Source organism: Phallusia mammillata, chromosome 1, assembly GCF_965637545.1.
Source record: "Phallusia mammillata chromosome 1, kaPhaMamm4.hap1.1, whole genome shotgun sequence".
In the NCBI taxonomy this organism is placed as follows: Eukaryota; Metazoa; Chordata; class Ascidiacea; order Phlebobranchia; family Ascidiidae; genus Phallusia; species Phallusia mammillata.
The window spans coordinates 7,430,682-7,458,535 of record NC_137252.1 but is presented as its reverse complement, the minus strand read 5'-3'; the positions used below and the strand labels follow the sequence as shown (position 1 = coordinate 7,458,535).

At 37.1% G+C, this 27,854-nt stretch overlaps 1 protein-coding gene across 1 annotated transcript; it reads left to right on the top strand.

The window, feature by feature from the left end:
* The first annotated feature begins 22 nt into the window (after window positions 1-22).
* LOC145213854 (HEAT repeat-containing protein 5B-like) lies at window positions 23-27,220 on the top strand. Its single transcript, XM_080082266.1, has 43 exons — window positions 23-253; window positions 930-1,141; window positions 1,410-1,458; window positions 1,536-1,745; window positions 3,010-3,178; window positions 3,549-3,659; window positions 3,886-4,022; window positions 4,591-4,741; window positions 5,270-5,425; window positions 6,049-6,184; window positions 6,610-6,724; window positions 7,060-7,171; window positions 7,745-7,897; window positions 8,394-8,493; window positions 8,555-8,664; window positions 9,337-9,470; window positions 10,115-10,219; window positions 10,632-10,845; window positions 11,430-11,619; window positions 11,966-12,125; window positions 13,291-13,480; window positions 13,671-13,750; window positions 14,145-14,234; window positions 15,205-15,367; window positions 16,328-16,486; window positions 16,967-17,079; window positions 17,617-17,761; window positions 18,373-18,476; window positions 18,539-18,616; window positions 19,088-19,243; window positions 19,684-19,773; window positions 20,249-20,441; window positions 21,343-21,525; window positions 22,078-22,205; window positions 22,631-22,766; window positions 23,152-23,290; window positions 23,479-23,594; window positions 23,950-24,074; window positions 24,814-24,922; window positions 25,267-25,412; window positions 25,690-25,897; window positions 26,603-26,766; window positions 26,850-27,220. Exons 1-43 carry the CDS (start codon window positions 125-127, stop codon window positions 27,015-27,017), a joined length of 6,036 nt encoding a protein of 2,011 aa, XP_079938392.1. The 5' UTR covers window positions 23-124; the 3' UTR covers window positions 27,018-27,220.
* The last annotated feature ends 634 nt before the right edge of the window (window positions 27,221-27,854 follow it).

The following is a 27,854-nucleotide window of genomic DNA, read 5'->3' as shown; positions in this document are numbered from 1 at the left end:
ACAGCTTTTTATATCTTTTAAAGTTCTAGTATGCTATTTTCAGATGTGACTTTGCATCTGATGATATTCTGTTAATCTTATATCATAACAAAGTTTTTTAAAACTGAACTTAATCTGTTTCTGAATGATGGAACTTGCCCATGGTTTGCTCCTCAATGAGGAAGCATTAAAAACTGTGGCTGAAAATAAACGGGATATATTTATTTATGAATGGCTGCGATTTCTGTTGAAAGTTCTGAAAGCTTCACAAAAAGTAAGATTGCTATTCCTAAAATGTGCAACATGCCAATTAAACTTTATTCAAAGTTATTTGTATCAAAACTGGAGTGTATGCAATTGTTGCCACAGGGACAGGCCATTTACGTAATTCAGGCATTATTGTTTGTTTGATTCTTATCCTTAAAACAAGCTGACTGTGTTATACTCACAAAAAAGTCTGTTGTGAAGCTGCCAATTTTTCTTGGAAGTCGGTCGAATCATTTTTTGTTTGATTCCTTTAATTTTGGGTGTTGTTGACATAATTTGATGCAGCCCATTGGCTCCCACCGGGTGAAAGCAATGCTGCCTCCCACCAGGTGAAAGTTTTTTGCTCAGGAAAGACAAGTGGCCGAGACAGAAATAGAACTCACAACCTTGTGAACACAAGCAGGTTGTGCTAACCATTTGGCCATATTTATGTGTGGACTTCTCTGCAAGATAACAAATGTACAATCTACACAAATTTCCATCTATGGTTGATAGTAGTGATAGTTATAGTAAAAAAATTATGGTGTGTTCCTCATATGAACCAACACATTGCATTGTTTCCACAGTGTGGTAACAAATAACAAACCATAAAAATGCACACACTGGACTACTGCATTTACTATGCCAGCCACTACTTATAGGCCATTATGTTTTCCTACTGACAATTTGTTCTATGTTTGCAGTCTGACATCAAGGAAAAGCAAGGAAAGCTGGTTTTGCAGCTAAATGCTCAAATAGCTGCTGGTCCTGGCCCTCCGACTAGGACTCTGATTGGCCAATGCTTGTCAGCACTGTACAAAGTTGGAGACAGTTTTACGATTTATGAAACGGTGAACAAATGCAACGATATTGTTCGCAACAAGGATGACTCCCCAAGCTTTCTGTCTATTCGTCTGTAAGTGCTGTTCTATGTCTTAAAAATTATGTTTAGTTATTAGACCTTAACATGTAATTTCGACCCTAGAAAAAAACATTTACAATTGATAAAAATGTTAAGGTTATTGGGTTATAGTTTAACTCAAAACCGAAAATTTTTTGTTTAAATTTTTGATGTAAAATAGGTGTGATTGAAACGACAAACTTCCATGGTTTGGTACATTTTTTACCATTAATGTAACAGAAATTCTTTCCTAAGTTTTAACACTGAACTATTTCTCTTTCAGATCTGCCATAGTCTGTGCAGGAGTGCTATACGAAAACAATGGACGAATGGTGAGCACAGCCTCATATTTGTGTATAGCAAATTAATACAACAGCATATATTAACAAAGTAAGGTTCATTTTTGCAGCTTGGAGGTTTGTTTCCTGAATCAGTACAAGTGTTTGTGAAAGGACTGCGTAATGCAGAGTCACAGACGAGATCAGAGACCATGATAGCTCTGAAATCGCTTATGATTGGTCTTGGAGCATCAGCCACTATGTGCCATAGAGACATCTACAAAGCTGCGAAAGTGGCTTTAATTGATCGCTCAATGGCTGTGAGAACATCAGCCGCTCAGGTGAACCTTTTTCCAGTTTGTCTTGGTCTTAAAATTAAAATACTTTAATTGTGATCAAATACTCTAAAGGTAATCAATATATATCTGGCATGGGATTAATGGGAGTTGATCCTCTGCTTTCAACTCCATGTTTGCACATTGAATTGCTAACACAATCTCAGCTCACATGAAAATCTAAGTTGTATGGTCCCAATTTGCACATTCAATGTTGCACACACTAGTTTCCATTAGGCTGAAGCAAATAAGTAAACAGTTGCATAGAAAATTAGTCCCAATTATTTGTGACATGCACAAAACTAAATTGCTTAAAAGACACAAACTTTTGAATTATTTGAGCAAATCTGTTAAACATGTTTCAACAAATATATACTACGAATCAGAATGTTTACATTGGTGATTAAGCTGATGACGTGAATGTGCAAACAATACAGTCACCACATTTGCAGTGTTTAGCTACATTAATCTGGCACCAAAGTCAAAAAAATAGTATGACTAATGCTAACAAGTCTGCTGCACAAATGAACTGTTAAACAAAACTTAATCCCAGTAAAATGTTACTGTGCCCTTTTGGACTTTATTATCTAATTTTTGTTAGTTTTTTCTCAGAAATCGTTGTTGTGCTATTGTGCATCACACATCAACTAAAACAGTAACATTGTTGCTAGTACAGACAACAAGTCATTAATGATGGGACGAGTACCCGGTACTCAGTATTCGGTATCGAATGATTTCAGTGGTATCGATACTCGTACTCAGTTTTGAAATATTTTGTCTCAGTTTTCGAAACCAACATTTGAGTACCGAAGGTCGATTTCCACCATAAGAATACAGGCAACTTTGTGCCAATATTTGTTTCGGACAGCACAAAATTGGAAAAAAGTTCCGCCAGTTTACGTATATTTTTTTCGCTATCATGTGGAGATTACATTTTTCGCCATGTGTGAGTGCGCGCCTGTACCCCGGCCATGGCAGATAAATTAGCCAGTGATATACAACTAAGTACAACACTACACTTAAGTACTCTGTAATCGTACACGGTATCGGTACTCGCTTCAAAACCTGGTATCGTCCCATCACTACAGGTCATAGCATAACCAAGTTGCCAAGCTATTTTACACAATTAACTGAACTATGCAACCAAGCAGAAGAACAAATGGCTGCTGGTTGGATTTACAACCCTTATGCAATTAAATGGATTACATAATTAACCAGTATGCATTGAACCTGCATTGCTAAGTCGTTAAACTTGGGTTTTATATTATAGTGTCTCGAAGAGCTTGTGAAGGAATCTTCATTTGTTTACACCAATGAGTTCGAGTCCCTGATTCAACAGTGTGTGAGGTCACTGGATGGTAGCACTTATGAAACTAGATGTGCTGTTGCCAGGTTGCTAGGTACTTTAGTCGCAGGCACACAAAGAGCTAAACCTGCAGGTAAGTCTTTGAAACACTTTAAAAATATAGCTTTTTTGCAGTTGCATGGTAATGTTTATTAGCTTTGCTATGAACCATATTTCGTCTACAAGTCTAAATTTTTTCTTACTTGCTTTATACAAAACATTTAAAGCTATCTGAGTAAATCAAATACTCTTTGCATTTTCCCATAGTGCATTAACAGAACCACATGTACAAATCAATACAAACTGTTTTACAATGCCTTAAGTTTATTTCTGTTTTAAAAAGAACCTTGTTTTTAGCAGTAGACAGTGCACACAACCTATTAAGACCTCATCAGCGCAGCATTGCTTTTACAATCTGTTTTTGCCAACTTTTGATTTTATCGCATATAATTTAAATTTTACAGTAACCAAAGGAAGAAAACCATCATTAGATGAAGCACTAACTGCTCTTGCCAATGGATTTCTAAATGCAGGATCAAGTGGTGGGGCGAGAGATCTATTAAAGGGTTCATCAAGTAATTAAACACTTTTTGGTTGCATAAAAGGTTGTATAAGGTATAGTATAATGGACTACAACTGGTTTTTACTGTATAGACCAGAAAAGAGTTAATTTCTATGATATATATTACTTACAGTAAAATAACTGAATTTTTCATATGATTGTCAATTATTCCCCCACCCCCATTTTGTTATTGGTAAGTTGCCAGTAATATGTATGTAAATGTTTCATTTTATTTACAGCTGGATCAGTAAGAAACATTCGCATTGGAATTACTGAGGCTTATGTGGAGTTTGTCAGAGAACTAGGAACAGAGTGGCTGGAAAGACATCTATCTGTGTTTTTAAACAAAGTTTTAGATATTGTTGCACAGCCAAAGGTACTAATTTTGACTGTGAACACTAACTGCAATAACTAAATATGAGTTTAGATTGGTGTTGATTTAAATATACTGCTTGTCATGTGGGAACACTTTCCAGTACTGATGATGACAATAGTAATTGTTTAAATATCTTCTAAATAATGTGTTTTTTATGCCAGCCTCTGGCTTCTAAGTTTTGTAAGTTTTTTGTTAAGACTCTGTTTAGCAGTGTTGTCAGGTTGGTGTGCTTGATGCCCAATTCTGCCTGTTTTAACCACATAAATGTATTTGTTTTAAGAGTTAAGGGTTGTGGTGTTTAGGATAAGTAGTTCGAATGCATTTTTTAAAGTATTTTTCATACATTCTTGCATCTGCTTGTCTTACACAAGAAAAAAATCAGTCCAATTTAGAGTAAAATTGGGAATTTTTGGACTTGATTTAAATTTATTCTGTTGTTACGCACTTTGGGTTAGACTTAATGTTTGACCTGCAAAACAGCTGTTACTGTCCCTCCAAACACCTCTTTTATAAAAAAATTGTGAACGAACTGTTATTGTGACACATGGACCGTGTGCTTGTCATACAGGCAACTTCAACACATGTAGAAGCTGTATACTCCAGACGTTGTGTCTCATTTATACTTCAGTCGACACTTGGTGCAATATTGGGTGAATCCCAACAACAAGCTGCTATTCGTCAACTTTGTCAGATTGTCACAAAACACATGGCAACTGTTGGTAGGTTTTGTTAGGTTTCTTATTAAACATTACTCAAGCTAGAAACAATTCATCAATGCTCTAGTTATATTTTATCTGACAAAGTTTTTTTGCAATGTTGACTTGTTGCAAGTTGTACACAAGTAAATTCAGTGCAAAATGTAAAATTTTGATACATGTATATGGATAAAAATTTATTCATATTTAAACATTTTTAAAGTATCTGTACCAGCATTTGTCAACATTTTGTACCCTACCCTATATAATCCCAATTGTCTAAATTGAAAACAGTAATTTTCTTTGAACTAAAAAAGTTGAAAACTTCAATAGTGTTGTTTTGCTGTTAAAGAACATGCTATCAATAAGCAAGGTAAAAATGAAATAAACAAAGCACAGTTACAAGTTTCGGGATAGATCTCTTGCCACCTTAAAAACTAATTTTCATCCTGTGAGGTTGGCCCACAAATGCATGTTGTCATAATTTACAATGTAGCAAAAAAAACATTGTTTTTTTGACTAATTTTGAAAACAATGCACATGGTTTTATAGATACATTCAACAATGAAGGCAACAACCCCAACAGTTCAACGACAGCAGAGATTTTCCAAATTCAGCATGTTCTGGTGTGTGCACTGCTAGAAATTGGCAGCCTTATGAGATCTCTGGGCACATCTGCATTACCTCTTATCACTGATACCCAAAATAGTGAGTGGCATTAAAATTAGGTGATATTACAAAAATACAATGATTTATGTGAGGGGTTCAAAGTATGTAGTATGTTTTTTAATAAGTGGATTGTTTTTGATTTACTGCTATTGATACTGGTATCAGATATCTTAATGTTACGAGCATTTGGCTTAGGTTTGTTTCATCCTTTTGAAACTTTGCAAATACTAAGCTTAGATTAGTTTAATCTTGTCTAATCCTGTACAAATACCTTTGATTTTGTGTTAGAGTCTGTTGGCATTATGAATCAAAGGTAGAAAGATCATTACATAACAAGTAAGCTCCAAACAGCGCACACTGTTTAAGCGTTTTGGGTGTAATTAGTGCAGCTGGTGTTAAGACATTGACAATATAAGCTAGTGTAGTCTGGTTTGTTAAGAGTAACAGCAGGGCATGAATATGCAAATTTAACGCTCGGGTCAGTTTGTGCAACTGCTCGGCCGAGCACCGAGCAGCAAAACCAGCGATGCTCGGTACCGAGTACTCGGGTTCTGGCTCGGCTCGGCGCATCCCTAACCAATATCATACATAACATTAAAAACACACTATGCTTCTACATTTATTTTGTTAGAAAAACAGCATTTTATAATTGCGCATCTTAGGTGTGGTGGACTGCGTTCTGAGTGTGCTGTTGTTTCCATCACACTCTGCAAGACTGTCAGCAGCATGGTGCCTTCGATGTATCAGCGTTGCAATCCCATCCCAACTTACAAGTCTGATTGACAAGTGCATTGAGAAGTATGTACCTTGTGTTTCTGGCAGTGTCAAGAATATTCCCAAAACATTTCCAAAATTGTACTTTTTTGCCTGGCACTAAATACTTCAGATGCTGAATCGAGACTGTTGGAGATTATAGCATTATGTATATTGTAGCATATTAGTCTGTAACAAAACCTAAAACTGCAATGTGTTTTACCTTAAAGGTCAATTTTAATATCTAGCATTGCATAAATATACTAATCTATTTTCTAGAACTACACTTAAAAATTAAATATCAGTCTACAAAATTATGTAACCATTTTGAAATACAAAAACACTCAACAAATTGATGTTACAAGTATTTAAAATTCTGGGCATTAAGGCCACATGAGCTTAAAGGCTGGTCAAATTGAACATCTGCAGTTTTTGGCCTGGTATTGTGACCTGATGTACTTATTTTTAAGATTACAAAGATTAAGATCGTCAGGGGATGCAGTAGCTGGTTACAGTGCAGCACTCGCAGCCCTGTTTGGGGCAGTTCAGGAATGCCCGATGGGAATTCCTCAGGCCAAAGGAAAGGTGATAATATTGATTAACTGTCGACAGGACTTTTAAATTAAATAAATGTGTTTTAAAGTTTGCTTAAAGTAAGATTAAAAATTAAAAAGTTTTTCTTGCATTTAATACCTTTCTGTTTTTGTTTTTTCATTATCATCTGACATAAAATTTCCAAATTTTGCAGTGACATTTTTTAAGTTTATTTTTTTGCCATATTTCACAACAAAATTCTTCTGTTTTGTGTAAATTGATACTAATTTCAATATGTTGATGTTTGTGTACTGTCATTTTAGACACTTCAGTGAAATGTGTCTTTTAATGCTCATTTGTTGCACAACTGTTTCTGTGTGATTTAGGTGGTTTTTACAATTGCTGAAGAAATCCTGCGCTCAGTCAGTCAGAACAGTCACCTGTCGATATATCGAACTCAGGGTGCCTGGCTGCTTATTGGATCTGTGATGACACTTGGTAAGCTATGCTTGAAATGCAATTCCACTATAATAACACAAAAACCAACAATGACATTAAAACAGAATACATTTTTGATCAAGTGAATTGCAAACAAATATGTTATAAAATTACTGAATAATATATATTTGTGCATACTTCATATTCATTTAAAAAAAAACCTGAAGGTAAAGTTGTACCAAATTCTCTTTCTTGCAATTTTTATCGGTGGAAAAGATGGTCTGTTTCTGCAACAAAAAGACACTCATCGATCAATGATAGATTATTGATTTTTGAGTTTTAACTTTTTTGTTGTCCAAGGATATCGCTAACTCATTAAAACAGCCTCACCTACTTTTGCGGAAAAAACTAAGCAACTTTTGCAAGAATAAAGCCATAAAATATATTGAAAATGTTACAATACCATTTATGCCAGGGGTCACCAAACTTTTTTCACTGCAGACTGGATAAGTTTAATAATGATTTCTGCCCGTGGGCTGTAGTTTGGTGACCCCTGCTTTATGCAAACAAACTACAAACGAAACAAATGTGAATTTAAAAACAGATATTTTGATGTGATGTTTTAACACACAGGTCCATCCACTGTAAAGCATCTTCTTCCCAAGTTGCTCCTACTCTGGAGGACCTCATTTCCCAGATCCATGAAAGAACTGGAGCAGGAGAAACAGAGAGGAGACTCGTTCACATGGCAACTGACTCTGGAGTCCAGATCGGGAGCATTGTGTGGTAAGTAATGATCATTTAACTGTTGCTTGTTTGTTTGACTTCACAACTAAGCCAAGGGTTGACTAGCCTTCGGAATGTTTTAGAATTAAAATCGCCTTGCTTTAAAATTTAAAAGTAAACTGTGTCACTTTGTTTTTCAAAAAAAAATTATTTTGATGATGCATGCTGCTTCAAAATTTTTTTAAACAAACATAGATTTATTCACGATTAGTTTTTATTTACGACAAAATCTTTTCTTAAAATAGTTTTTAAATGCAGCCATTATGCTCAGTCGTCAACCTAAGCTGACAAGCACTTTGTGTAAATTCTTATTGATTTCGAATGCAAAACATGTGTTTCGGTTTAAGAGACTATACCTGTACCAAACTGTCCAAAATTTCGACAAAGTTAAGTAAAATGGGCTTGTCAAAGTTTTAATACATTGTTTTAGTTGTATGCGTAAAGCTGGTCTTTAGTTGTAATTATTCCTTCCATAACTAAACATCCCTTTTTTCAGCGATGCGAAGTTTCGTTGCTCACTGTGGCGAACTATTAACCGAAGAAATCACACGAAAACTAATGGTCCCATTGGAGAGTGCCATGGCAATGATGGCTATGTAAGTTGCGCCATCTAGCGGTTGTAATTTACTAGTTAAATGATTTTGTATTGATTTTTAGGCTTCCCCACATTATCTCAATGCACGGTCCCCATCTAAAAGCAAGCGCTGCTATGGTGAGGTTAAGGCTTTACGACATTCTTGGACTCCTGCCACCAAGTTCGTACGAAGGTAAAACCTGTAATTTATTGATTTATTTGGTATTTGCGTGGTGTTCTTGGGGCACTTTAAGACAAAAGACTACCACATAAATATAACAGAGTTTAAACTGGACTCGAAATCGGGGAACCGACCCAGAAAGTTCAAACTCGAAACCTGGTTCAAAAAATATTTTTGTAACAAAGCTGGAACCAAGCCCGAAAGGTTGTGAAATTACGACTCAAATTAGCAAAAATGTGTAAAGTCAGCCTTGAATCCGACCCTTAAAATCCCGCCTCACCCTAAACACGGAAATATAATGACCTATTAGATTTCTCATTTTTCGTGATTGACGCACAGCAGAATTACGCCTCCTAATTGTAGTATTTAGCCCATTGCTAACTTACACCATGTTACGTTTTTGTAGGTCATTTGATATTTGTTAACAGTTCAATGTATTTTTTTTTAAATTCGTTTATTTTATAAAATTCACGACATTCAGTAGTTGTAATATAACAATGTATGGACAGACTGAATTTGCGTTTTGGGGAACTTTTCAACAGTTGATTGTGTTGAATGAATGCTTGTAACTTTAACTCCAAAACAATTAAAGTGAAACTATTAATTTTGAAGTCATAGAACAAATGACCAATTCTAACGACGCTTTTAAATTTTCGAAAAACTTAATTGTCGTCATCTTTTCAGGGAGTTTTAGTGCTCTGTTGAGAGAGTTGGTGGCGGAATTTACTCTGACAGATAATCCAGCCAACACAACTACGTCACTCCTCCATTCACTCTGTCACCAGGACGACAGTGTTCTGCTCGGATCCTGGCTAAGGGTAAGAAACAAGTGACTCTCAAACTGTGCACAACCAAATGCGCGTGGGCGGAACACAGCTGGTGAAGTTATTTGATTGTATTTGTTACCTACGGCAGACTTTTTTGTATTTTTAAATTTTTATCATGCAAAGCGTGCAATGAAAAAAAAAAAGAAAAGCTAAGAAAGAATTTTTTGGGCTGTATGATTTATCCAGGTTTTTGCATTTTCACTGATGCGCCTGGCATACGCAGTGATATATGTGTGTTGCTCTACAATAGATTCAGCGCCTACAACAAACCAATTTAGCTTATCGTACACAGTTTCTGACTTGTGACATAAACAGTTTTTGCTCCTATGGTATTTTGCACAAAAACTGATTATGATTGTGTTACCACTAATTGTTCCTGTCATGTTGCTTATCCACGTTTTTGCATTTCCACTCTACATTATCCTGATAAGAACATTTTTGCCGACAAAATAAAGGAGATATAGGAAGGCTGAACTCTGGCCCGTTAGGACCACTTGCTTAACCTCCAATAACCAACCGTAGTATCGTTTTAATGCTCGCTGCTTGGGCCAAAATATACTAGTTAGACATGCAGAATCTACTTCACGTAACTGGATACATTGGCTGTTGACTTATAAAATCCAATTTAATTTCAGGACACGGATCAATCTTTAATCGAGGATCAACTTCAAGGTCACAGCGCTTCAGGGTCAGGTTCGCTTGAGCATGATCCAACCTGCATATATCTACAGTGTCCCTTGGTACGTTAACACAAACACATTAATGACTTGTTCATCTTTCAGAATAGTCCTTGTGAAGCATGATTATGGAGTCCAAGTTTATAAGTTTGTCAAATTTTCGCATAAACTTGCAAACAGTAAGAAACAAACAAAACGTGTGGAAAATGGCTATATTATGTTGATAAGTCTCTCTCATATAACTTTGCTTATTTAACTGTAAAATATACCAACTGGAAATACAGTGAACCTCGGTTAATCCGGACCCGTTGGGACCTCAAAAATTGTCCGGATTAGGCGAAGATCCGGATTAACCGATGTCGATTAGTTAAAGCCTTACTGCATAACAAATCATTTGTACCTCAAGTTTTGTCCGAATTAGGCGAAGATCCGGATTAACCGAGGTTACTGTATCTTAAACCTTACGATTTTTCAGGACAAATCGGCACCTGGGCCACTTCCGCTAGGTGTCAGTGTTATCGACGCCGCAATCGCCTTATTTGGTATTGCGTTTCCCCACGTGGCGATGAAACACAGACTTCAGATGTTAAAGCATTTTGACGATTGCGCGAAACAAGCCGAGAAAAATCAGCAGAGGCACCGAGCTATACAAATGAACGTTTTCACTGCACTTATATGTGCTCTCAAAGGTGATGCATTGTTTTAAGTGGGACTATAATCTAGTTGAGCTGGTGCCGTGGGTTCGAATCCCACCGTCGGTTAGGTTTGTGCTGCGTGAATGCGTTGAAGCATTCGTACGCTAGAAACGTCTCCTTTTTACGGCGTTTCGCCTGCTGGCCTATGCTATGATGTAGGCTTACTGCTGTGCAATAAAGTAAACGACCAAGGTTTACTAATGGGTTACATATTATCCTGTTGACTGGTTTATGACAGTTTTTACTCGTTCGTTATTTTTTGCAACGAAACTTATTACGATTGTGTTTGCAATAATTGTTCCCGATGAAACTCCTGTTAAATTACAAAAGAACAATCATGCACTCTCTTAAAAGTGACGATAATTATGTCGTATTTCTTGGTCCACCAAAACCGAAAAAAAAACGAAAGGCCTTTGAGTTTCTTTAATTTGTGTTTTCGATTTTAACTTCAACTGGTTAAGGAGGTTGGTAGAAGGCAGAAGCCCACTTTTAAAACTCTTGTATTTGAAAACTAACACTCATTTATGTTTCACCTATGAATCTATGAATGGTCGAACTTTTTCGTGGTTTAACTTTAGGTCTGGGTGAGAACAAACGGCGTTTAGGTGGAGAAGATATTCGTAATGCAGCAACTCAACTCATCATATCAGCATTAGCCTCCACTGACGTCACGCTGAGATGTGCAGCTGGTGAAGCGGTTGGTCGGATGGCACAAGTCACCAATGATGCCGGATTCGTTGCAAAGACTGCACAGATATGCTTTGACAAGTAAGAACGCGATTAAATTAGGCAAGTTTGTGAAACGTGTTTTGTTATCTTGTTTTACTATTTAGTGGAGGGCTGTTACATGAAAATAAATATATGTTACTGATACAGTAATGAAATAGCTTTTCAACCATTAAATAACATACACATTTTGTTTGGAAATTAAAAAAAAGCTTTGTTAACAAAAATGACAGAAAATTGTTGAAAATTCATAACTGCGGATTTTAATGTACACATTTTTGTTACTTTATTGGCGTTTTATTCATATTAAAACTGCTACTTTAGTCTATCCTGTGGTTGTTACCCTAAAGGAATTTACAAAGATGGAAAACAAAATCTTACCTTTCAGGTTGAAAACAGCCCGTGATGTTATCTCGCGTACGGGGCATTCCCTTGCCCTCGGGTGCCTCCACCGGTATGTTGGTGGGATGGGATCAGGTCAACATTTACGTACAAGTGTCGGAATATTACTGGCTCTTTCCCAGGACAATAACTCACCCGAAGTGCAGGTGAGAAGGTTACGTGCGTTGTTAGTGGCAACGAAAGGTCATGTGAAAAATAAAGCTATATTTCGGGAAATTAATGAAAGCTTTTTCGCTAAAAGGCGCGACACGCACTATTTATTGAATATTTGGTAAATCGTCAAAGCGACTGTATGATGATACATTTACTAAGAAAATCAATTTAATGTGAAAATGAATAGATGGCGTCTGTACAGTGTTTTTTTAAGGTGTTTTGGGGGACCGAAACGTTCCCCCAAATTTCTCCAGCGGTTTCCCAAAATTTGGATTTGGCTATTTTTTGGTATTTAATTGAAACACTTGCGGTCTCTTAAAACTACTTAGCGGTCACCCAAACCAAACCTTAAAAAAAACCTGCGTCTGTATGATATTTGCGTGAACGTAATGCCACATATGCCTATGCAAATAGAAAATCTCTTAACGTCAAAACCAACAGCTTACAAAACTTTCCAATAAACACTGGCGCCAATTTAAAAAATTTTGACTTGGGCGATTTTTTAAGGTTTTCTAATTTAACGTTTAGAAATGATTTATAACATTAAAAGTAACCTCAAAACCTTGATTCTAACCCTGTCCCTGTCTTTTTTTTGTGTGTGTGTGTGCTGAATTTGTCAGCTAATTAATGTCTATATGTGTGACTGGAATCGCCTGTTGAGCACTCGTGGATCAGGACGATTTCTGTATTAGTACATCGAAGATAAAAAGTGTTTCGTATGTAGGCATGCAAATATACTTTCGAAACATTAACGTCAATATACTATAATATTAATATACATTTTTTCAATACTGTATACTATTAACGTTTTGTGTCGAATACAAACTTTTTTTGCTGACATATAGCCTATTAGAGTTGAACAATTAAGTGTATTTATGTTGGAACGCTATTATCCCCATTAATCACCTAAATTGGCCAACTCAAGTTCCATTTGCATTCCTGGCAGAAGTGTCCGGACCTCGTTGATTATTCTAACCCTGTCCCTGTCTAAAAGCTTTCCCACCCCACTGCTATTCCCGCCACCTATCGGCAGCTTTTAAGTTTTGATCCAATGTGTGTTACAATGTCAGTAGCTCTACTCTTGCGAAAATGCTATGAGATAAACATTACCCTCGGGTTAAAACACCAGAAATGCTGAGGACTTTTCTATTTATGCAGGTTTGGTCTCTTCACGCGCTGTCACTTATCATCGACGCATTCGGTCCCATGTTCCGGTCATATGTGGATGCCACGCTACAAGTGGTGCTAACACTTTTCCTCCAGGTGGCGCCCCACCATTTCCAAGTACACAGATGTCTGGGAAAATGCCTTGGCGCGCTTATTACCACTCTTGGTCCTGAATTGCAAGGTAAGTTCGAGTTTTTGCAAATATAAATTTTTGTGAACTTTTTGTTCCAAAATCTTCAATGACATTTCATCTGTTAAAAAAAAAATCTGTGAAATTTTCCTTCATAAAAAAATTTGTGACATTTTTTTAAAGATTTTTGTAAAATTGTTCTTGAATTTTAAAAAATCGTTACTTTTTTGCCTTTTTTCAGTTACTACGTCATCGATTTCGTCAGCACGTTCGTCATGCCTCACTTGTTGCGCGATAATGTCACATCACACCGATGCACAGGTGAGAAATGGGTCATGTATGATTTAGTTGTATACACAACTAGTCATACATAGCTTTTAATGAACAATCGTATCTGTTTGACTGTGAGAATAACTACCGAGGGCATCAAATTATTATGACGAAAAGCATGACAAAAAGATGTCCTTTGTTTCGTGTCACCATATATTAGAATTTTTATTTTTTGATTACTTTACATTAATTACTTGCATTTTTCGAATCCCGTTTTCAACAAAATTGTAATTTGCGCTTAAATGCATATAGATTTGAATCCTTCTCTTTGGAAATTAAATACTGTATTCCACACAATATAACATGGCAACACGCAACTATGAAGCTTAAATGCAAATTATCAGCCAAGTTCAAATGTCAGTTTTATTTGACCTGCTTTCTTCAGGTTCAAGCCGAATCCATATCCTGTTTACAACAATTACATCTTTTCGCACCGAGACACGTCGAACTGTCGACTTTGGTACCAAGATTAGGGGTAAGTGTAACATGAAATTAGTATTGGGATTGCTGTAGTTATGTGCCTTAGTAATGGAAATTAGTTATACAGACGAAATCTTATACCGGTTAATCGCATAATCGTGGGGTAACCAACCTAAGAACTAGTTCAATATCCACCTGGCAGCATAATCTGTTTATTTGCAACCGTGGTCACTTGTAAAGAAAATCGTCTGGTTAACTGCATAAAAATACTGTGCAAATTAGGCATGCGATTAACCGGATTCGTCAGTATTTTTCTAAACTTTAACTCCTGGACAGCTATACTGTTGCTTAGTGACGGGCCGATACCAGGTTTTGAAGCGAGTACCGATACCGAGTACGAGTACCACGTGTATATACCTTCGATACCGAGTACGATTACCGAGTACTTAAGTGTAGTGTTGTACTTAGTTGTATATCACTGGCTAATTCTGCCATGGTCGGGGTACAGGCGCGCACACACACACATGCCGAAAAATGTAATCTCCACGTGGTAGTGAAAAAGATATACGTAAACCGGCGGATTTTTTTCCCAATTTTGTGCTGTCCGAAGCAAATATTGGCATAACGTTGCCCGTATTCTTATGGTGAAATCGGCCTTCCGTTCTCGCAGGTTGTTATCGAAAACTGAGAGAAAATATTTCGATACCGAGTACGAGTATCGATACCACTGAAATCGTTCGATACCGAGTACCGGGTACTCGTCCCATCACTACAGTGTTGCTTAAACGTTTGGCATACGCTATACTTACTTTTTGAAAATGGGAATCCAGAGTTTCTGATATTTTTGCTTCTTATTAAAACTACTTTATTTTATTATGTCACTGGTATTTTTTGTTAACTGAGCATGACAAAACTCTTCTTGTTTCATAAAGCCTCCATCATAAAAAAGCAAATGCATCCAATTTATAAAAACTGAAACCCATCCAGCATCTTTCACAACATTTACAAATTTATCCATTGTTCAGCGCTGCTTGTCAAGTTGGCATTTGATTCTTCGTCGAGCAAGCGTGTCATGCTTACGTCAGTTGTCGCAAAAGGAAGCCGCTGATGTGTGTGAGATTGCCGCCAAATCGGCAACCAAGCATGACGTTTGTGACGTGAAACGAGGAGTGATGATCGGCGAAACAGGTGAGAAATATTTCTTACCAACCACTGGATGGATCTAGGGACCAGACACGGCTTGTACTAGAGTACTGATGGGATAAGTATTTTGTGCGTGGTCCCTGAGCAAGGTTGCCATCAACATGGACCACAAAATAAGGACAACTAAATTTTCATAAGAAATGAAACAAATGTTTTTCAACTTTTTTGCATTTAAATGAGCCGTGACATATCACATGCCACATTTTTTGCCAGAAACAATCTGTTCCAGCTCTTTGTTTGTAGAAAATACTCTGTGCATCTCATGACAGCTCAGGTCTAGGTTTACTTCTACTTGTAGCAGGGATATGACTAGGAAATGCTAAAAATAAGACAAAATGTCGACTCAAGTCAAAAACAAGAACATTTCTTTAAAAAAGGACAATATTTTTTTCTAAGACGTTGCCCCTAATAAGGACGAATCTTAAAAATAAGGACGGTATAGCAACCCTGCTTATAAGCCATTGCTTTTCAACTCGTTTTCGCGACGAGCCAAATACTAAGCGCAAATTAGTAGATGAATTTTAGGTGACCCAAATTTTTCACGCATTTTTATTTTTAAAACCTGAAGTGATGCAATGCCATAGATCCATTGTCAAGTATTAACCATTTTGCAAGTATTCCTGAGTCAAAAACGCATAACATACGACACAGTACTCATTTATCGAAATGCTTTGTGAACTACTTTAATCGATGACCGTATCAATTCAAATAGCAACCAACTTTTAGGTCACGGCCCAGGGTTTAAGAAGAACGATTGCAGGCAGTTTCAACTAAATCTAACTGATATAGTTACTGCTTACAAGCTAACCACGTTAAAGGAACGTACTTTTCCGGTCGTAAAATTATGTTTAATTTGGTTTTTCAAATATCATAAAAGATTCCTACACAGCATATTATTTGTAGATGCTAAAAGTACCAATGTACCTCGAACAAATTGTATTTTAGGTTTGGAAGGCGCTTTGTTCTTTCTCCTTGATCGTGAAATCGACCCCAAGCTGACGTCAGACGTCCGAGATTCGCTGAGTCATATTTTACAGCACCTGGCTTTGGATAACATCGGGTTCTGGTTGAGCCTCTGTAAATCCACACTTGCTGCATCATCAGGTAAATAGTCTCTCATAGTGCCTCAGGTCTGTTGCAGGCGTCATTCCGAATCAAGCCGGTTCCTCAAGCATTCCTTTATATGACACGGCATAGGCTGGAAATACCTAGCCTGTGGTGGGATTCGAACCAACAATATAAACTTTTCCGAGGCTGTAGCCTGTAGCTCTCTCTGGGGCTACACATGCTGGTAGTAAGCCAGCCAATAGTTGAATCACAAGCACTGTTGCCTGCTTCGTGTGTCAGCTATGTAGTAAGAAACACGAGTTCGACTTCGACCATTGGCCAGTTATGATGAACGCACCTTCATCACTGGAACCAATCGTAAAGTGTTCCTGGAGACCAGAGATCACGACACACCCATATAAATTCATAGTACATTAGGTCTATTTACGGCGTTATACCGAATCAAACCGTTCTCCCAATCAAATCCTAGTACCACAGTACAGAATAATTGTTTACACCTATTACATTATCACACAGATCGTGTGGCGTTAAACACCATCGAACACCAACAACAAGAAACAGGTGATGATGAGACAAATAAAACAAACGACGATGACACGTTTACAACAAACAAGGATGGAAAGGGAAAGGTAATGACTTTAAGTATTGAGTTTAAATGTCCAAACCAGTGGTTGCCAAGCGTACATCCAACCCATTTTTTGTTTTTGAGTCCTACGCACCTAATAATCATTTTACCAAGATATTAATTGTGATAGTGAAGTGGTCACAAGTAAATAGTGCTTTGTAATTCAACCTTTTTTGTGGGTTCTTAGTTGTCAAGCTTTTATGACATTTCTTAGTACTGTACTGAGAACTGAATGAAATTGTATAGCAATCGTAAAACCAAAATTAGCAGCCTTTATATCTACCGTGTGATAAAGCAGTCTAAATATTTTTCAAGTAACATTCTTAACCATACTAAAATTTTACTTTTTTGGATCTACAAAGCCTTAAATGAATCTACACAGCCTTATTTTTGACCAAAAAGTGGAATATACAACCTTTAACTTTAGCACTGTATATCGTACCCTCTGCTTTGCATCTCATGCCCCAGAGAGTACAAGTGCTCCCAAGTTAAGGAACCCTGCTTTAGTGCCACACACTAAAACTTATTTATAATCTCGCAGAACGTAATAACACCTCGCTGGACGACCCGGGTGTTCGCAGTCGAATTAGTGCGTCGAATCATTGCTATGTGTCGTCAGTCGGATTCGAACCCGGCACACTTCGATCTTGCTGCAGCCAGGAACATCGTCAGGGGCGGCAAAAACGGTTAGTTTGCTTCCCGTTTTATAATTTGAAACCGAAGTCTACAGTCAAGTTATACCAGTTTGATCGTAAAGCAGTTATTTTAATGATTTTGGTAACCCAGTAAAAAAGTTTTTTCTCTCGTAAAAATGCAAAAGCCTATTTGGATATGGAACTCGTATTAGGTCTTTTACATGCTAATCAGTACTGAACGAAGGTTTTAAAAAACAAAATAATGGGTCACTCTTTGTTTTTACGCTGTGGAACTATTATCATTATTTGTTCATAAAAAGTGGTTTCAATGTCTTACAGATTTTAAGCACATGATACTTCGGCATTTAAAGTTGCATTTGTCCCCAATTGACAAATCGGTTCACTCAAAAAACCCTAAAACTTTTTTTGTAATTTCTTCAGGCGACTTTTTGGTTTTGCATCTTGTTTTGGTCCGTATTGTTTTTCTTTTTATGTCTAATGCTGGTTTGGTCAAGATTGAGTGCTTCAAACTGATTAAAATTTACACAGATGTTAGTTACTTATTCAAGTTTGATCTTCCAGAAATTTGACCCCGGATGACCCAACGGTTCATCCACAGGCCCCCAAAACGTGGAATTTTAAAATCGGCTTTTTTATTTTAGGTGACTTTTTGGTTTTACATCTCTCTGATCTTGTGCGAATGACTTTCATGGCAGCAACTGACAACAGTGCACAACTACGAATGGCCGGTCTAGAAGCTCTGCAGGTTGGTTTGCAGTTTGTTACGACATAAAGCATTGTGTGTAACGTCACTTGTCGTTGTTGCAGGACGTCATCAAGTATTTCAAAGACGTTCCCGAACCCGAATTTCACGGTTCAGTGATTTTGGAACAATACCAGGCGAACGTAAGTTGAATGACGTCATAAAGATTCTTTCGATCAAAAAAATATCAATCTCATAAAACAGACCTCAGGCAAACTTCTGTGGCCGAAACTTTTTATGACGTAATAAATTCCCATCAACACATGTGTGGGGACCCATTTGTTTTTGTTTGCAAAAACATTTGTATATGTAGATCAAATGATGTGTATATTAAATTGGTAAATAGGGTATAGATTAGAATACATTAATTAGACATATTTCGAAAAGCTTTCTGGTTTAAATTTACACTGACTGGCACAGGGTTAGGAACTAAATTTATTCATTTTTTTTTTCTGTTTTAATTACAAAACCTCACTCCAGCCCTAACCATCAGCATTTTACCAAATTTGAATTCAAACAGTCGCAAATGCTTGTATTTGGCCATCTTTATCTGTTGTCAGTTCGCAGTGATTTACTGCCTATACTATGTTCTCATACATTTTTCCTTGTGTTAGGTTGGCGCAGCACTTCGTCCAGCATTTTCGGACAATTCTCACGATGTAACAGTTCGTGCGTGTGAAGTGTGTAGTGCTTGGATAGCAAGTGGTGTTGTGAGCGATCTTTCCGATCTTAAGAGGGTTCACGCCTTACTCGTATCAAGTCTGGCCAAGGTATGTTGCTTCACATCAGTTTCTTTGAAAATGTTTCAATTATTATCAATCAATGTGAATATCATGGACCAGTTAATTGTTAAGTAAATATAAAGAAAGCATTCACAACAAGCATATTGGTTTGAAATATATTCCTTCAACACACAATTTTGAGGAGTGATATCAAACGACTAATAGCTAACAATAAATGGAATATTTAATAAAGTATACGAAACTATTTCTTGTTTATCACCATATACAATTAATGTCCTGTGGACCAACCAAAAAGTAATCATGTACCACCAGTTGAGAACCACTGATCTAAGATTATATTAAATTAAACGCTTATAACTTGTTAATATTCTTGTTTGGTAGGCCTACATTGGTATTAAACATTTTTAAACGTTTTTTACAACAATATAATTTGATGTTGCGTTTTAATTTAGCACATTTATCTCCAGGTGAACCAGAACGATTCAGCATCGAAACCAATTTACAGCGAAAGTGCTTCGACCATGGAAAAACTTGCTGTGCTTAAAGCTTGGTCGGAGGTTAGTGAAATAAAAAATTATACTAAGAGATTTCTGCCTAGCTTTTTGTTGACCAATTTTCCTTGCTTGCATCAGTTTGCACAAACTCATTTTTTTACTCTAATAGACAACTGAACGTTATGGATGTGTAAACAGTTTCCCTGCTCAAAGAAGACGTTTTGTCTGTGGTTGTAGACTTATATCCCTCATTCAAATAGAATTGTAAAGGTTGATCCCAAATAAAGTCATAGAACCAACAAACAATAGTTTAAATACAGGGTCATAAAAGTTACCCCTGGACGCAGGAAAAAGTCAGTCATGAATGTAACTCAGTCAAAAACACTTTGTTGTAGTTTGTATTTGTTGGCTTTTTGTAGTATTTAAGTTTTTTTGGCGGTTTCCAGATGCATGTTGCTACATTTAACTCAATTTATCAACGTTTGCCGTGTTGGAGGTAAAAAGATCCTGAAGATATAACCGGATTTCACGGTTTTAGGTTTACATTGTTGCTGTGGAGAATGAGAAAAACAAGCCACTTGGTGGCGACGAGAGTACATCGGCCGACGGAAGTTTACTGACCCTCGTCGAACCACATCTGAAGCTGTTGGCAGATTACTGGCAAAAGGCACTCAAGGACCAGGCGATTCTGAAACTTCCGCAGGAATTTCATGTCCATCTTCCCGCGCAAGGTAATTGTGAAGACTCGATAAAACCTAGACCAATGTTACCCGTGAAAGCGTTGCTGTTGGCTGGTTGAAACGTCGCGTATTTTAGAAGTAGGTCAACAAAATGTCGAACGATTTTAAATCCAGTTGTTGTTTTTTAAGATAAAATTCACGACACAACTGTTTTTAAATTGGGGTGTACTTTTTAACTAGACAACTCTTTTTGGTGCAAGCGTCAAAAAAATTGGTACTGTGTTTAAATTGAACAAATGTATTTTAAAGATAAACTTGAAGGCAATGTATCTCCACTAATTTTAAACCTCGTTGACAAACGAAGTTTCTCTAACAAATGTTTTATTATAACTAATTCGCAAAAAAATCATATTGCCAAATTATTACTATTCAAGTAAGTCAGTTTTTACATCTACATTGTCCGGTTATTTGTCACAAAAAAAATCCTCTTCCAAAGAAAAATTTCATATTTACCTCTGGGCGTTTATAAGCGCTGGTAGACTTGTTCCTGTAATGTTTCCAACTTATATCATTAAAAAACCTACAGACCGAGTTCGACAAGTTTGAAGTCGTCCACCGTTTTTTTTTCATGTTTATATATATATATATATATTTATATATATTACACCTAAGGAATAGGCATCATCAGTATCTAAAAACAAACAGCGCTAAAAATCGTGTGCAAGTTAAACCGTAAGTTACAAAGAAAAGTAATAAAATCTGCTGACAGTAAGGTAGAATTTGGACCTACTGTTACTACAGTCAAAACACACAGCAGCAGCAAACGCGTAAAAACGCAAAATCTGTGGCGCGGGACAAAAAACGCAGATAAGGATGAAAGACATGTTGTAAAAAAAACAATAGCAGTAACGGTGATGAAAAAATGATTTTATAAAACCTAATTATATTTTAGGTGGAGCATTCTTTACGATGGAAAGCGCTTCATCTGTGACGTCACACTACAGTTACGCTTGGCCGAACATACTTCACGCCCTCTCCTTGTGGATGGCGAATGTCGATTTCGCGGAGGAGCAAGAGGAGAATGAGAAGAGTGAGAGGGAGGAGAAAAAAGAGAGAAATCTTCATCTCGTTATGGGTTCGTTTGTTAAATCACAGAAGACACTGTTTTCTAGAACGAGATTTTTGTCATGGTGTTTATGAGAACAATAATTTGTCAAATTGCATGTGAGTCAATATTACTTGTTTTGGATTTAAATTACAGTACGCCAGACTTAAGTATCAATTAATATAGTAAATCGATTAATGACATTATTGTCAACATGCAGTAAACCTCGGTCAAACGGGATTCCGTTAATCCGGATCTTCGCCTAATTCGGACAAAACTCGAGGTACAAATGATTTTGAATGTGGCAAGACTTGATCTAATCGACATCGGTTAATCTGGACATTTTTTGATCCAAAACGGGCCCGGATTAACCGAGGTTCACTGTATATGCAAACATTGTATGTCTTAATCAAGCTATTGAAAACATGACTGATTAAGCGGTGGATAATAATACCAGATATTCGGTATTTAGATTTTTGTCTATGTATTTTGATGCACGATGATCATATTCATTAATTTTAAAATTCCCATTTACATGTCATACGTTGAAATTAAACTACATGTCATACTTTATTTTCACAGGGGTTTGTGTGGAAGCTTTGTGCTCGCCGCGGATCTCCGACTCGGTCGGTGTGATAACAGCTTGCCTATCTTCCCTGAACGCTTTGTTTTCAGCCAAATGGACTCGACAGAATGTTGGAAAAAATCAAGTGCGTATTTTCATTTGTTAAAATACGAAAATCAGCCATAACAACAGCAGATATTCATCGTTGTGTGGGATAAACTGTTAGAATACATTGTGTGTACCCTTTAAGTTGTCATACCTTTAATTGTATGCATCAGTGATATATTTTATGCGTCATTTTAAGGTGTTGCAGCTCAGGCCTTGACCTTATGTTAGTGTTCAGTAGTTGATCTGTTCGGCTGATGTTCAGTTTAAATTGACTTGTTTGTTACATTTGTATGTTTTTTAATTATGTAGTTTATTTCTATTTGAATAAGAACAATCTGAACTTGTGTTCTTAAAAACCTGTAAGAGTTTCTGTAATCCAAGAGAAGTACTGTACAAAACTGTTCGTCGTTTTATTCCTAATTTTTTTTTGTCAAAATTATGGCAAGATTTATTCGGTTTCAGGTTTTTGGAATCGAAGTTCTCAACGTTCTTCATCGACTCCTGCTTACCCGCGATTCATTCTCAACGCAAAAGTTGGTTGTGGAAGTTGTCAAGAAGATTGTGCTGGCTGCTAAAGAACATCTATTTAAAGATGGAGGTAAATAAACTTCCTGCATCCTACCGAGCCTCCAACCGATTTAAGTATTAAACACGAAACCTTTATCCTGCTTTTTATTAAACTCAAAGTCTTTTCCTTTTTCGCAACTCAGGCTTCCAATACTTTTAGCCGAAATATTCCAGTTTCAAACTGGTTCTAGCCGGATTTAGTCTCCTATCGAACCTTCAAAACGGTTTAAACCGGAATTAAACATATAAAACTTTCACCTGTTGTTTGACAAACCCCCAACGGGCATTGTTTTTCCCGTTTTATTTTTAGGGCTTCAAAAACAAAAAAAATCAAAAACAAAATCTGTTTGTGGGCTTATAGGTTGGTTTTTCGCTAAAAAATGCCAGTTTTAATTAACACTTACGCTTGTCAACAGATTTTACCGAAGTTCAAGCGGAAGGTGAAGGTGGCGAATCTGGTTCCATCGAAGCAGGCAAATCCACTGTGTTCGCTGTACTTGAAATATGCATGTGTGTGTTGGTGAGACAAATTCCAACCATCAACCCCACATTCAGGTATGTTAATGCGTTTGTCACTAAATAGCTTAATATATAGGATGGTCCAATGAGATTTTATTTTGGCGTGCCTTACCCTTCTTATTTTTAAAATTTATCCTTATTATTATGATATTTCTATGTAGGTATGTACTTTTTAGCTTGCGTTTTTTTTTTTTTTTTTTTTATTCATAAGCTTTTTTTCGCAGAAACAAGACACGTGACTCGATTTTGACCAATAAGAAGCTTCCTCAGGAGGCAGCCGATCTTGTTGCGACTTCAATTGCTCTGCTGAATGACGTCATATGTCTTTGCTCACCACGTGGTAAGTGCTGAGAAAAAAATCGAAGAAAAATCTTTCTATCACTTGAAAGTTTATTTGGTCGGGCAGAAACAGAGTTGCAAGCGGGCCTGATATTTAAACCCGAATTTAAACTGTGTCAAGTTAAAATATGGCCAGGAGTGAAAATCAAACCCGTTTTACCGAAAAATCCACCCCGACTTAACATTCTGTGCCAAAACCGTTAAATTTTGAAATTTATTTTATCGCTTATCCATGATATGTTTCGTCCATTTACTAAACCGAATTACCTTGTTGATAAAAACCAAAAATCTTTAACTTTGGCAAAGACAAAATAAAGTTTTTATGATTGTGTTTTTTCTTTTTATTTATTTTTCAGGCAGTCTCACGATTCTTCCCACTGTTCTATATCTGCTCGTCGGCGCTCTACGCGAAGGAACGTCACTTGACGCGGATGCTACGTCACAAAGGTCATCGGTCGTTGTCGCATCATCCGCGTTACATGTGAGTGATTTATACGTCCTACGTCAACTCTGACGCCCAATGTGGTGAAATACATAAGTTAGTTAGAATCGAAATTGGGACTTGAACCCGAAATTACAAGACCGGAACCCGATTTTTTTAAGTAAGGCCAGAATTAGGCCCGAAAGTTGGTGAAAAAGCGACTCAAAAATGGCTAAATGTTAGGTCAGACCCGAATCAAATGTTTGATTTAAACCTGACCCGAAGCCCGAACCCGAGCCAAAGAGCCTGACCTGATTTAAAGCTTTGGCTAAAGATTTGCGTAACTGCATTTTACAGTGCTACATCGCAAGGGAATTCAAAATGCAGTCGAACGCCCGAAATTGGATTCAACCTAAAATTACAGGCCCTTAACCGTTTTTTTCTAAACTAAAGTCGGAATGAGGCTGAAAGTTACATAAAATAACGAAAAGTTACAGCACAAATATGGTCGATTGTGAAGTAAGGCCCGAATCAAGCCCGGTTCATTCATTAGTCTCTTTCTAGATTTTCCTTTCAACCGAGGGATTTTAATTCTTTTTGTCACTTACTAATTGTCTAATTTTGAGCATTTATAGACATCGTCTCCAATATGTAGTGACTTACATTATACATTGTATAGTGTAGTCAAAGACTGTTACTGACATAAGTTTCTACAGCTATAGCGGATACTTATATATTGGATGTATAGGTTGAGGGTACATGTTAACATGCAGTACTTAATTGCAGTAATTATTTTCAGGCATTTCGTTCGATCCTCACATCGCCATTTCTCAAGATGGAGGTTTATCAAAATGAATGGAAAGCACTTTTAAGAAGCTCGTTGTCTTCAATTCTCGACTTTGCCAAAGGTTAGGATTTATTTATAATTTATCACCTGGTATTTTTTCTCTTAAAATATCAGTTGCATAAAACCTTTGCTGCACACAGTTTTGTATCTTGTTCAATGCACTTGTGTTTTTCGTTTTTTTTATGTATTAATCCTATTTTATAAATATTTGGAAACTACAGACAAAAAAGTTACATTTGACTATTTAACTGCTGTTCAAAAAACATACTTGACTGAACCCTCGCCTTCATATCTAACGTATTTTGTTTAAATTGGTGCTTGTTGGTGAACTGCTTTCAACGCCATGCACATAAAGGGTTGTGTACAAAAGGTCGTTTGACATTTTTTTATTTCTTTGATTGACAGATCACAGCAAAACCGACGTGTCATCCATTCTCACCTGTCAATCACTTTTCCTGCTCACCGCGCCACCTAGTGTATGTCAGCATCCCAAACTTCTAGTAGCAATGCTCGATTATTTTGAGAAGGCGTTTGAATCCGACAATGCCAAGGTATGAACTACGAACAATCCATCGTATACATTTTTTGCGCTTAATTGTAAAGCTAACGACGTAAATCAAAATGAGAATCAAGACATTTTTAATGTAAACTACACCACTCCAATGTAGTTATCACCGCTTTTATAGAGCAGTAATTTTCAATGTTTCTAGTTTTCTATTTTCAAACAGTTTTGAGTTATTCTATTTTCAAACAGTTTAAGTTATGCCCAAGAAAAGTAGCATAAAAGCACCATAATAAATAACAATAAATTAACAACTATCTTTTCAGGACAAACTGAAGTGCGCCACCTTTCTTGCTCCCATCTTCAAACTTGCAAACCACGCAATCTCCCGTCCCTTCGTCCACCGGATGGCGCCATTGCTCACCACCCAACTTGCACTAGCAAATCACGTCGTGACGTCAGATGACGCTGCTGTCGTCATCGAGTGTCTGAACTTGCTGGAAATGTTGGTGGATCTTACCGAAGACGTGCATCGTAAGATGTTTAACAAATTAAAATGCCTGAAACGCGTGCAATAGGCCTGGCATACCATCATACGTTAAAGGTTATGCCGTGATCGCTGGTCGTCATGAACGCGTCAGGGCTGATCGCAGTTGCAAATGTATACTCATCTCAGCTCAAAATTACGTTTTTTTAAAAATAAATCCCGAAAATACGACCGATGGGTGAAGTCAGACCTCATTTAAACGCGTTTCAAATAAAGTATGCCGAACCTGACCCGAAAAGCCCTGCCCAACTTGCAACTCTTTACCTGCAAAAAAACTGCAAAGTTTAAAAATTAATCATACGATAACGTAGAAATAGCGAGTATTTATGACGTCATCGTACGGGTTTTGATGAATGACTGAGGTACTTTTGAGTTCGGTTGATTGTATAAACACAACTGCAATAAAATTTCATCAAGTCGAAAATAGCTGCGCAACGTTGAAACGTTATGGAGCACAAAATAGTGGATGACACAATTGGTGGAGCGTGACTGAACGCGCTGCAGTTAAACCATAAACTACACATTTGTCGGAGCGTTGCCAGATAAGTCGGTTACCACGGAGTTGCATGCAGATTTACGCTAAAAATGACTCTAGATGAGTTTTGTATATATGTCCGAGTATACAGCTAAATGTAATAGTGACCCCACTAAAGTAGCTGTATAACGTTTCAAAGCGATACTACATTGCACAGGCGACGAGATGGTGCAGGCTCTTGTTCCGCTTTTCGTGTCTTGTTTGAACGTTGACTCGGATCGTCGAGATGCAAACGGGAATTTGTCGTTAATAAACAAGGTGCACGAGAGCGCCCTCCAACGACTGCTGCAGATTGGCCCCAAATATCCGGTTCCTTTTAAGGTAAATGACATTATCCATTGCACAGTAAAGAGTTGGTCTAATTTGAAGTATCAACTGATTATGTACCATTGCATGGTCTTTAGGTTACAATGCAGAACGACCCGGTTTTGAAACAAACGCTGGAAGGCGCTTTGCGCAACAACCAGGCCAAAATCCACCAGGAGCAGCAGAGAGCAACTTCGGCGCAAAATGTCGTGAGAAAGGCCGCCGCCCCACCTACTATTAAACTGAAACAATTTGGGAAAAAATAAATGCAAATATCACTGCCGATTTGACCTTGCAATTTTATGAATCAATCGTGTTTAATGATCTCACTGCTGCTGAATATTTCGTAGTTTTTGTTATTTTTAGTTCTATACAGCTTTTAGCGGAAATGTACTATTCTACTGTTGATTGATTTTATGCTTTTTAAACTACTATCGTCGGTATAATAAATATTTATGTGCTACTAGAACTTGGCGAATTTTTGTTTGTATGATTATTTAGCCCCAGCATGGGTGTACAACCTTTATCACTGGGCAAAAGTGTAAAAAGTGTAGATTATACGGCGGGTACCTTATTATAACATTAGTTGTATGTATCGCACCGAACACTTTTATATTAGGTCAAAATTTGTGTTTCTAGCCTAGGGTTACCACATCTGCGGGAGCAAAATTTCTGACGGTTTCAATAAATATCTTAGGCGAAAGCATGTGTTATCTTTCGTTATGTAGCATGGGGAAATTCTGGACGTCTGGTAACCCTATTCTAGTCGTATTGCTTAGTTGCAGAAAAATAGCAACGCGTGCGTTGATCTGCTTAGAAACTAAAAAGGACTCACTCGCTTGCACAGCGTTGAAAAAGTTGGTGGACGTCACCTCATAAAATTCCAACGAATTCGCGGGTCACACCACTGCTATTTAATGCACCACAGGTTGTAAACTCGTTTGTACAACTTATGCGGCGTAAATAACATTTATGTTGACTAACAAATTGACAAGAAACCTATTTTAATGTTGCAAAACAGTAGCTTGTTGAACAAACTGACTGGAGACCAATTCGAAAAAATGCAGCAGTTGATTAAGTTTGACACACACACAAAAACAAAA